Source organism: Staurois parvus, unplaced genomic scaffold (assembly GCF_062004578.1).
Source record: "Staurois parvus isolate SC_StPar_1 unplaced genomic scaffold, SC_StPar_1.0 ptg000361l, whole genome shotgun sequence".
Taxonomy (NCBI): domain Eukaryota; kingdom Metazoa; phylum Chordata; class Amphibia; order Anura; family Ranidae; genus Staurois; species Staurois parvus.
The window spans coordinates 8,627,676-8,640,352 of NW_028318157.1; the positions used below are offsets into that span (position 1 = coordinate 8,627,676).

General features: G+C 42.7%; 1 protein-coding gene across 5 annotated transcripts in view; it reads right to left on the minus strand.

The window, feature by feature from the left end:
* The window catches only part of FMR1 (fragile X messenger ribonucleoprotein 1), a 77,250-nt gene that overhangs the window by 36,612 nt on the left and 27,961 nt on the right, over window positions 1–12,677 (minus strand). For all 5 annotated transcript variants that reach the window (XM_089684959.1, XM_089684957.1, XM_089684955.1 and 2 more), the window contains one exon: window positions 6,623–6,716. In XM_089684959.1, coding sequence (XP_089541085.1) covers window positions 6,623–6,716 — 94 coding nt within the window. The remainder of the gene's footprint in view (window positions 1–6,622; window positions 6,717–12,677) is intronic.

The following is a 12,677-nucleotide window of genomic DNA, read 5'->3' on the forward strand; positions in this document are numbered from 1 at the left end:
GAAGCGTCTTACCTGGCTAAAGAAATACAGACCTGGTCTGTTGCTCAGTGGTCCAAAGTCCTCTTTTCTGATGAGAGCAACTTTTGCATCTCATTTGGAAACCAAGGACCCAGAGTATGGAGGAAGAATGGAGAGGCACACACTGCAAGATGCTTGAAGTCCAGTGTGAAGTTTCCACAGTCCGTGTTGATTTGGGGAGCCATGTCATCTGCTGGTGTTGGTCCACTGTGCTTCATTAAGTCCAGGGTCAACGCAGCCATCTACCAGGAGATTTATGAGCACTTCATGCTTTCTTCCACAAACAAGCTTTATGGGGATGCTGACTTCATTTTCCAGCAGGACATGGCACCTGCCCACACTGCCAAAAGCACCAAAACCTGGTTCAATGACCGGGGGATTACTGTGCTTGATTGGCCAGCAAACTCGCCTGACCTGAACCCCATAATCTATAGGGCATTGCCAAAAGAAAGATGAGAGACATGAGACCGAACAATGCAGAAGAGCTGAAGGCCGCTATTGAAGCATCCTGGTCTTCCATAACACCTCAGCAGTGCCACAGACTGAAAGATAACATGCCACGTCGCATTGAGGCAGTAATTGCTGCAAAAGGGGCCCAAACCAAGTACTGAGTATATATGCATGCTTATACTTTTCAGAGGTCCGATATTGTTCTATGTACAATCCTTGTTTTATTGATTGCATGTAATATTCTAATTTTCTGAGATTGTGGATTTGGGGTTTTCATGAGCTGCAAGCCATAATCATCACAATTATGACAAATCAAGACTTGAACTATCTAGCTTTGCATGTAATATATTAGTTTCACCTTTTAAGTTGCATTACTGAAATAAATGAACTTTTGCATGAAATTCTAATTTTTCGAGTTTCACCTGTACATGCAGAAAAACTGATGGAAACGGACTCACAGATTTCACTTGCAGAGACATCAGTTTACATCTGTTTTCATGCCTGCTCCAATTAGTTTTGTTGCAGATTTCTGCGCAGAAAAAAAATCTGCACGTGATAATAGTGTTGTGGCATGAACAGGGCACATAGAGAACAATTGATTTCATTGTGCCCTTGCAAAACATGTAGAAAAACTGATCTCTGCAGAATGGTGTGAATGGGCCCAAAAAGAAAAACAAAAGATTGAATATTAATCTTTCAGGCTACAATGTTTTGGTTTATTCACCAAGGTGAGAAGGCCACTTTAAGGAAATCATTGCCTTAAAGGGAGATAACATTTCCACCATCTTTACTCCATTACTCTAAATGGCACCACAAGGGAATCCACTCTGTGTCAAGGTAGTAGAATCCTTGTTACTAGGATGCAAAAACTGTTGGTTTTCACCCTTGCAATGCTGGTAGTGAGCATCCAATGGTTTACACGCCCTAGCAACAAGTCAGAACACAGGGGATGCTAACAAGGATTTTTTAACCAGGCGCCTGAGGGGACCCAAAGCCTACAGGTAAAACAAAAATTAATAATTTTACAAAGCTGCACAGATTTTTGTCATCTTTTGGGGCCTTTTGACTGCATAGGCTATTTTCCACAAAAGGTGAATTTAGCAGTTTCTACTTTATTTTGGCAGACTCTTTTAACCTAAACCTTTGAGAACAAAATCAACAATAGCTGCTCTCATACTTCCATCCTTAAATGTGTGGGCCCTGGGGCTGTTAGTCTGCTCCTGGCTTCACTACCTAATGAATAACTGATACAATAGAAGTTGAACTATACCCTCCTAACCTTTACAAACAAGGAAGTTGCCATCTTAGCCTCTGATCTGTAGTTGCCCTGAAACTGCACGTGATCAGTTATCACACCAGCCATTTGCTACCTTGCGTGCTGGTTCACATATATGTGGATTGGATGCAGTTTGAACCGCATCCAATCCGCATGACATGTGAAATAACACTGTTTCCTATGGTGCCTGTTCACATATGTCCAGTGCACTGGCAGTGCCGATTCAGTGTGGATTGAAAGAGAGTCCTGTCCAATTTCTGAGCAGTGCGGTCCGGTTCAAGTGCGGATTACAGGCTATTGACTTCTATAGGAACCATTTCTAAACCGCACGTCATCAGTTGTTAACAGGATAAAATCTTGTCCTGAACCTGATCTAAACCTGAGCTGAACCGCTGACCAACTACTGTATCAATTAGCGGTGAAACCGGAGTTTCAATCCGCACTACACATGTGTGAATCGGCATTAACAGTTTGGTTGAAAACTCAAGGACTTGTGGCAGTTTTTCATTCACAGAATGCATTGAATGTGCTGGTTTTGGATTTAATTCAGTTCTAAAGCTTTAGTTAAAATGTCGTGAATAATGGAGCACATCATAGGACACAGGGTACCTTTATTACAATATGGTTATGCTGCCACTGGCATTAAAAAAGGCAGGAAGTTCACTCCTAGGCATACCCCACCCACTTACCCTCATTACGCATGGCTTCAGGTTTTGTAGAAAATAGGAAAAAAAAACCTTCTAAGCTAGGACTAAAAAAATAAATAAATAAAAAATATCTTGTACAGGATCAAACAATACACTTGAACCCTTCTTCAAAAGATATGCACCAAGGAACACAAAGCGATAGGTCCCTGAAATCTGACCCTTGATTCTACTCAAAGCCAGTCCCCGATTGTTTCCAGATTGGAAAAAACGCCAGGCTGTGGCCCACAACATACTTATGAGGATGAAGTCCCTGAACCTCACAGTAAGGTCCAAGGGTCATCTGCCAAAATGTTCACAATTGTGAAGTACAAAGTTCAGATCAGAAACAGCAGAATTTCTTTCATTCAAATCCTTGGAAGCAGACAAGGTAGAAGCTGTATCGGTGGAAAGGCATAGATTAGGGAGAACTGGTGCCATGGTGACACTAGAACATCCACTGCACACACTTGATGACCCCTGGGCAAATCTGTCCAGCTTCATATTGAACTTGGGCACCAGAAGTTCAATATCCAGGATCCCCCACTGTTAACAGAGCAACTCCAACACCTCTGGGTGAAAAGCCCAGTCCCCAGAGACAGTTGTCCACAGCTGAGGAAATTCTCCTCTGCCAACTGAAATGCGAACAGCAAGGGAACACGGAGTTCAGACACATAATGAGATCCACTTCTCTTGGGCTGCATTGACTTCTGATGCCTCCTTGATGATTTATGCAAACCACCACCGTGGCACTATCCAAATGAATCTTCACAGGAAGGCCCTTCAACTGCACTGACCAATGTAGTAGAGCAAGAATTATCACCCTCATATCCAGGATGTTGATGAGCAAGGATCTCTCCTGTAGTGACCATGTTCCTTGAACTAAGATTGTCCAGCCTGTTCAGAACTCCATCCCTGTCCACCAGGCTGGCATCCATCATCCGCAACCTCCAAGATAGAGGGAGAAATTATTTTTCCCTCTATTGTACCCATGAGGAGATCCACCAGTCCAAGGACAGTCCTGTGCTGGAGAGCAAGGACATTGAGGAATCCAACGACTGCATCCTCCTGTTCCAAGACATTCTGTTAGAGGGGCCTGGAATGAAAATGGCCAAAGGGCATTGCCTCAAAAGGAGGCTACCATCTATCCCAAAATTTCATGCAAAGGCGAATCAAGGACTTTGTCAACATCTTCAGTTCGTAGAGCAAGACATTTGTCTGGATGGAGGATCCCTCTTGCCTGGAGGGTATCCAAGGTAAGCCCCAGATACTCTAACCTCTGAGTTGGGATCAAGGCAGACTTCTGTAAATTCAGAACCCATCCAAACCTCTCCAGAGTGCACATTGTGTGAGACACATTGGTCTCCAAAAGCGAAGCGGATTACTGCGTTTATATGTAAGTGGCCCAGGCACTCTATAACAGAGATACCATAACGAGTAAAAGCCAAAGAACCAGAGCCAAGACCTTGGTGAACACTCCTGGACCTGTGGACAACCCAAACAACAGTGCCACAAACTGGAATTTGTGGTCTTTCACTGTAAAACACTGAAACCTTTGGCAAAGTGGAAGGTTGGAATGTGTAGGTAAGCATCTTTGATATCCACTGATGCCAGAAAATCTCCCTGCTGGAGAGAGGCCACCACTGACTACACAGATTATATGTAGAATGTCTGCACCTGTAGAAACTTGTTGCGTTTCTTCAGGTCTAACATGGAACAATCACCGTTCAGTTATAGAACCATGAAGTTGAGTATAAACCACAAAACTGTTCATCCTCTGGAACCAGAATGACCACTCCTTGAATATGAATGAGAGTTTGCAAGAGCACAAATCTTTTGTGTGGATTCAAAGAAACATGAAGCACAAAAGGGGAAAGGCTCTGAAACTCTAGCTTGTAGCCATGAGCCACAATGTCGCAGACCCACCCTGTTCTGTAATCTTCCTGTCAAACCTCCAATAGTGCCCCTCCACCCAATCAAGCGGGGGCACCCTTTAATTGTGAAGAGGACTTGCCCTCTGAACTTAGAGGGCTTTACAGTCCATGGCTTCTTTTGGATCTGGGACTGAGGTTTGGGCTTAGAACCTGAAGCCTAAGAATGCTTCTTGAAAGTAGAAGGAGCTGCATGCTTTTGAACTGTAGACTTTGCCTTTTTTTCAAGCAGTAACAGAATATCTTACCCACAGTCACCTTCTGGATATAATCATCCAAAAGAAGTACCAAACAAAAATTCCCCCCAGAAAGGTAAACATTTCACTTGCAGGGTAATTCTGCTGACAAACACTTCAGCCACAAGATCCTGCACATGTGTATGGACAAGACCCTGTTGCTGTATGGTGTCCAGTGAAAGGCGAAGATTAGATGGGAAATCTTCTAGGTTGCTGCACGCTTGAATAACACCATTAGTAGGATCCTTGTCTCGTCATGCACCAAACTCAGACCTTAAGTCTCTGGCACATGCCTACTACCACAGCCCTAGAACCAATTTAAAACAATAAGTTCCAGATTGTCCCCTCAAAAATAAATATGCTATTTCCAGGCTCTCTCTACCTTTTGAGAGTCAAATACATTTACATTCCAACTCAGAGACCCAGTCAGTGAAGAAAACATCCTTAAGAATGAGACTATAGAGGAAAGGATTGAGGATGTTGAGGCTATGATCCAAAAACCTGTTACCTTTGAGTTGAGGACTTGGGAAGCAGCCACTTCAAATAAGTCCAAACTACCACAACGAGAAAACGCAGGCCTTGGGGTCTGGGTACCATATCTCTCAGCATAGAAAAAGGATCCGGAAAGAGATCCTCCTAATCCCAAATGGAGTCATTGAGAAGCTAGCTACATTTTCTTACATAAATAGCACAAACATGGCCACCACCTAAGACATTAGCAAAAAAACTGAAGCCTTGTCTTACCGGAAGCAAATATGCCTAAATGGGGACTTCCAGTCTTTTTTTTGTTTTGCCAGTATCCAATCACCTAAAGGTGGTAGCATAACCTTACACTGAAGATGATGTATCCTAGCATGTACGAAGAAGAATTGTGCGCAAAAAGTATTTTGCAAACAAACTTATAATACAGACTACAACAGGTCACAAGGTAATACAATTGGTATTTTAGTACTAAACCACTAATACACAGACTAGGCTTGTTCTCTAGCTTATTGGTTAACTTGTAGAATTATTAAGGGCCAGTTCTCACAGCAGCGGACAGCTGCAGTGCACTAAACCGCAGTTATTTAGTGTGCGGCAGCTGTCCATTCGAGCTGCAGTGAGTGGGCACAGTATGATGGGCATTGCAGAGCTTCACAAAGCTTCCCTTTTGGTATGAACTTTATACGAAGTGCACAAGCGTGACTCATTGTGTTACCCTGCTGTACAGTGACATGCGATCCTGTCCAGTGAGCTGATAAAATGCAGCATGTCTGTATTTTATCGCAGCTCACTGCGCCGCACCTCCGGCATGTCCTAGAATCTGTGTGTCCTAGCAGTAACTTGCATTCTTCCGCTGTAAAAGAATTGTATAACTTCCGTGGTTAAATGCAGGTCACCACACTATATGTATGTTAACAAGGCTTTAGTTAAACTTCAGGCATTAAACCCCAGAAACAATTTAAAAGGATACATTTTTAAGATTGCCCCCTCAAAAATAAGTTTGATTTCTCCAGCTCCCCTCTTTTCTTTGAGAGCTGCATTCCAAAGCATTTACATTCCAAAGCAGAAGCTACTGTAAGTTGCCCAGTAAATAAGCAATTGGGTTTGCACTGAGACATCCTCTTCAATTTGGAGCATGTGTACTAAAGCCCCTGAATACTTTAACTGACCCTTGCCTCTCCCGTCCCTTTTAGGGAGACAAAAATCAAGTACAGCCTATGGAGCTCCAGAGTTCATGGTCCAAGTTCAAGTACATATCAAGTGCTTTCATTCCTACTGAAACTCAACTGCTGACTGGCTAGGCAACAGACACTAGATTAGAAGGCAAGTATTTTTAACTCTGGAAGGACCGAAAGTGTCTGGAGGGAGCATAGTTATATCTGGGGTAACTTAAGACTTTTTAAAATTAGTTTTGACATTTTCATGCAGTTATAACGTTGATTACCAATTTTGACTCATTGTATGGGTTACTAAACGATTGCTCTTACTATAATCTATTATCATTTTAAGTGATTAACTATATTCAATAAATGAAGAAAAGCTTACAAGGATGATTAGCTGGCAGTTTTCAGAATCATATGTTACTGAAAATGCTCCAACGGCTTTTTTGAAGTCTTTATGAGCAGATTCTTTTGCGCACCTGAAATTAAACAGGTACAAAAATAAAGTTTCAGAAATTCTAATCAAATATAAATTAAAAACAAAAATAATTCTCAAAATATCTTATAAGACAAAGTACAAAAATGCACATACACACACACTTGTTATTTGATAAATATATTTTATTGTTGCCTAAGAAAATACAAACAAAATTTAATATTTTTTTAGTTAGGCTGCTTTCACACTGCTGTTGTGTGGTTTACCGACACCGCACGTGCAGTGCAGCTTACACCTGTGTGTTTGGAGAGGGTTAGTTGCGCTTTCCCATAGAGTTTTATTGTGCCCCACGTGTTTGGTATGCTTTCTGAAAGCCCACCAAAACTTTGGCATGTTGCATCTGTGGTGAGCTTTTAGAAAGCACACCAAACGCACAGGACACAATATAACTCTATGGGAAAGCTCAGCTAACCCACTCCAAACACGTGGGAGACACACACCACGTCAGTGTGAAAGTATGCTTAATAAAAGAGAGCCATTTGGTATTATTAAGGGTACATTTAAAAAAGTACGCCCTTATACTGATGGTCATGGTGTCTTGTTATACTGGTGGTTAGAAGGAATACTGTCCTCTTACAGATAGCTAGAGAGATCATTGGTTTAATTCCTCAGACCTCAGAGATAAGTCTCCTATGGTGCTGCACTGCTGAATTTGCTGACCGACATCATCTGAGGTGTGAGAATAATTGTAGGTATCATAGGGCAGCAGATCAAACCACCTTCACATTATCAGATGTCATGAAAACAGTGTGAAGGTGCTGAAGACACAATAGTATACGGTGTTATTGACAACATGATGGTAGACAGCAATTTTGATGCTAAACTACCAATTGAACATGTGCATGCCACAGACTTCTGTGTGGTCAACAAAAAAAAAACAGGAAGGAAGAGGGAGCAAAGCAAACATCCACTCACCCTCACTACTTAAGTTCTACTTTTAAAATAATCATAGGCTATGTGATGGTACAAGTGACCTCTTACAGGCTAGGTAGCAACCCTTAGCAAAAAGACCTATATTCTTCAGCAGCTGTTATTAAGAAACCACAATGCCAACCAGCAGCTACATATTTGGGTTTCGGGAACATGAAGTCTGGTCTGAAAGACAGCATCCATGAAGTCTCCCCAGGTAAGGAGAAAAGGTTTAAACAACCATAAACCCTTGTAGAGGGTAATTAAGATAAGTTGTCCATTGAAAATGCAGAATTTTAATAATGAGATTAAAAGAAGGGAAGGTGAAACAAAATTTAAATAGGTTAAAATGGCACAGTGAACCAGACACAGGTTCAGATCACCTGTAGGAATGAGAGCCTATGAATAAACTCCTGGGATGGAAGCCCTGAGACTTGCATCAAGTAAAGTAATACTTCCATGTCTGATGACAGAGCCTGCAAGAAATAGACTTCCTAGCTTTGCAGCATTGTAGAAATTAGCAACTATGAAGCAGATTAGCAAAAACGGTCCTTGGGACAAAAGATCTTGAAGATTCAGTAGAGCACAAGGAGTCTTACCAAGTGGAGCATCACATCCACCTGGGCTAATCCAGAGCTACAACAATCTCAAGGATACCATCCATCTCAACACTACAAAACAGATAAGGAAAGAGCTTCAAGGGTGGAAATGCATAGATCAGGGTGTACTGATCCCACAGAACAATTAGAACATTCACTTCTGCTAGAGGATCAAATGAGAGGCTGAATGGTAGGGCAACAAACTGGCAGAGCATGGGCCCAACAGCAAAGCCTAGAAATCTCTGAAGTGCTAAAAACATGGAGCCATGTAATTAAGAATCTTTGATGTCTCCTTGGTGAAAGTGAAAGGAAACAATGACTGATTTTGTAGATTCCATGCAGAATTTCTGAGCTCAAAACTAAGAGATTTAGAGCTTTGTGATCCAGAATGAATCAAATGCTCACTTTGGGCTTTTCCCCTTTTCAAAGGGAGTTTGGAGATGAGAAACCATTGCAGGGTCAGCAAGCAAAACTCCAGTTTATAGCTCTGGGATACCACCACCTTTTCACAAGCATCTAAGATGCAAGCTGTACAAGCATCCATGGAATTTCTCCATGAAATGTCAGCTGTTGGAGAAAACTAGATTAGTGACACATGCAGATTGCAGAAGAGAAAGAGAGCAGCCAGGATCCTCACTAGGTCCTAAAGATTGAGACAGGTACATAAATGAGGATGTGCTTTGTTTACTTGAATTTCAAGAAGTCCAACTGGGGGAGAAGGCGGCAACACAGTAAACCTGCATGGTTTACAACCACGTTAGGGGATTTAGGTCAGATATAGTTTGAGGGTCACAGTCAGGATCAGTGGAAAAGCAGGGCCTATAGGGGGCTTTCTACCGCTAGCTATTAAGTGACTGGGGAAGGGGGGGGCAATCAGCTCGTCAGGATGTTTCCAACTTGCACAAAGAAAGAGTTTAAAAAGCAAGTGTAAAGAGACAGTCTTTGCAGCCTTAGGAGTTTTTTAACGACCCAAGGCTGGAGACAGAACTAGTAGAACCAACAAGCTGATATTCTAGTTTGATAGTCAACCACACTGCATCAATAAGAGCCAAAACATTCTCTTTTAATTTTGGGGGGAAATAACAGTAGACTATGACTCATTAGGGGCAAGGACAGGAGCGATTCAGAATCAGACAGTCTCTGAGGTGATAGATTAGGCGCTGTTAAGACTACAGGAAAATTAGATATTGGAACTTCAGGAAAGGGCGCAAGACTGAGCTTGTAGCCTTTGCAATCAGTTAGCACATAACCAGGTAATTTGGGTCATGAAATGTTGCATAACTGTGGTAAAAACCTCAGCCATGCCCAAAGTATTCAAGAAGAATTCTAAGGGCAAAACAGACTAAGATCAGAGGATAACATAATTCCAAGTTGCAGATGTTGGCATAGTCAAAGGACAAGCTATAAGCAGTCAAACAACTCCCCTGTATCTAAAACAAGACATATTACAACTATGTGGCAACAAGGCAATGTACAGTCAGAGGGAAAGAGGCAAGGCCTCAGGCAATCAAAGCCAGACAGCTAGTAGCAGGTAATAGGCGGATGGCCTGGAGCTGTCCACAGTCACTGTTGACAGGCAGCAGAAACAGAAAGAAGGAAAACATTCTAGGTGACTCTTTTCAAGCAGGAGCTGCAGCGGGGGGCTGACTTGTCACTGTATGGTGTGAAAGAGTGGGCAATATTCCACTTAGCAGAGGTCTTCAACACTCAACTCCACAACATAAACCTCTTACATGGCAAAACCAGCAAGAGCATTAAAAAGCTAAAAAAAAAATAAAAAATACACAGGTAATGGGGGTAACCCTGCCTCCCCCGATTAACCCAACCTAGTCTACTCACTAAGTAAGACCTTCGAGAAAGGGCAAGCACTGAGGCAATGCTAATGGCTCTGGACCTGGAAAGCACTCTATAAATGACTTATCAGAATGGGGTTTAGAAAACACCCTATATGGTAACCCAATGTCCTTATGCACTTCCAGGCTATCCCCACCAGGTTAAGGATGACTGCACCAGAAAGCTGCAAATCATAGAGACAAAGCCCAAACAGTCATGAAAAGAAGAGTCTTGAATGAAGAATCATACAAGAAAAAAAAAAAGCACCAGCACAAGAAAAATGGAAACAAGAATCCGGAAGGAGGTTTCACAAGCTGACTCTTCAGTGTGCATAAATGTGAATAAGCTTGTAACTCAGAAAACCAGTAATTCAGGTTTCTAAAGACAAGGATAACAGGATCCCTTTTCCTCTTGAGCAGATCTCTCAATCTTTCTAGTCTTGAATATCCAAAGTGTCAAAGTCCAGATTTCCTCTTACAGTTTTATTGTAGCCTCGATTGAGACTGTTCCTCAGGGAAGCGAAGAGACAGAGCATAAAACATAGACACTGTGTGCTATCACATGGCAACATCTAGAATATCAATATATGGATAGTTTTGTTAGACGAGCAACCTTTGTATTTACAGTTTTCTGTAGATAAAAGTCGCCCTTTAAACAATCTCTTTTAAAAGAAATGTCTAAAGTGGAACTAAGGGCTTTCTTTTTCAATTTGCATAGAGCAAGGGAGGGTTAGAACCCCTGTCAGATTTGTCCCATTGCTAAGATTTTCCTTCACTTCCTGTCCCATAGGCAAACAAGAAGTGAAAGAAACTCCCTGCAAATCAGAAGTAGTGTCACCATTTGAAGATTTACCCCGTTTTTTTTTTTTACTTTTCTGGTGACAACACAATATTTGGGATTTTCTTTTACTTTCATTGATAATAATAAACAAGACAAATAGAGAAGATGAATCTCTGTTGGGGGCACAGAGAGCAAATTTAAAAAAAAAAAAAAAAAAGAAAAAAAAAAAATTGACAGGGGTTCTAATTCCTCTCTACCCTTTCCAAAACTAAAAAAAAAAAAAAAATGTTGCCTTTAGTTACACTTTAAAGCGGAGCTCCACCCAAAAGGGGAAGTTCCACTTTAAGGATTGCTCCCCCGCTCCCCATTAAGGATTGGCACCTTTGGGGAGCAGGAACCTGAATTTGACAGGTACCCGCTCCCACTTCCGGTAGCGGAAGGTGTCCTCCCTCAATGTATTAGCAGATTTAAATACACTAACAAATTGAAGCCAAACTCCAGCTCACATTTTATAATCAGTTACAGCAAACGTTTTTGTCTCTACTTTTTGGGATAAAGGTTTTAAATGAATAAATAAACGCTGAATATTTTAATCACCCCCTATCATTGTGAAATGGTTTGGCTCATCAGTGTAAACTGATACAATCTGCTGGAGAGCTTATGCTTTTGAAAAACAACAGACTTGCTGGCTGGATCACCAGATGGAAGTAGAAGAAAGCAAGCCTAAAAAAGAAAATGAATAAAGCCATCACATCTAGTAATTGGTAATAAATAAGATATATGTGCAGCACCAAAACACAAAACATGAATTAAAAAAAAAACATTTACCGTATTTTTTGCTTCATAAGACGCACTTTTTTCCCCCCAAAAATGGGGGAAAATGTCTGTGCGTCTTATAGAGCGAATATGGAGCAGCCCAGCCTGGTATTCCCCCCGTCGCCATGTTAGAATACCGTGTCGGCTGCTCAGCTCTATTGTGCAGAAGAACCTGCTCCTTGGTCCAGCGGTGTCCTGCTTTCACTGGCCGTCTTCTCTCCCCGGCGTCGGTATCTACAGTGTGGGCACCAGGCTGTGACAGCTTGCAGCTTAACAGCCGGGTGCCCACTGCACATGTGTGAGAAGTGCTGCGCTTTGTGAATGGCCCCATAGTCTTCTGGGACCTGTCACGTGTCCCACAAGACTACGGGGAGGGGGGGGGGGGTAGGACAATTCTGCGGAAGTGGGTACTGCTTCCCAAATGTCGGCAGTCTCTGGTCATCTCCTGTAACGCGTCGGCAGTCTCTGGTCATCTCCTGTAGCGCGTCCGCAGTCTCCGGTCATCTCCTGTAGCGCGTCCGCAGTCTCCGGTCATCTCCTGTACTGTGTCCGCAGTCTCCGGTCATCTCCTGTACTGTGTCCGCAGTCTCTGGTCATCTCCTGTAACGCGTCGGCAGTCTCTGGTCATCTCCTGTAACGCGTCGGCAGTCTCTGGTCATCTCCTGTAACGCGTCGGCAGTCCCTGGTCATCTCCTGTAACGCGTCGGCAGTCTCTGATCATCTCCTGTAGCGCGTTGGCAGTCTCTGATCATCTCCTGTAGCGCGTTGGCAGTCTCTGATCATCTCCTGTAGCGCGTCGGCAGTCTCTGATCATCTCCTGTAGCGCGTCGGCAGTCTCTGATCATCTCCTGTAGCGCGTCGGCAGTCTCTGATCATCTCCTGTAGCGCGTCGGCAGTCTCTGATCATCTCCTGTAGCGCGTTGGCAGTCTCTGATCATCTCCTGTACTGTGTCCGCAGTCTCTGGTCATCTCCTGTAGTGTTTCCACAGTCTCTGGTCATCTTCTGT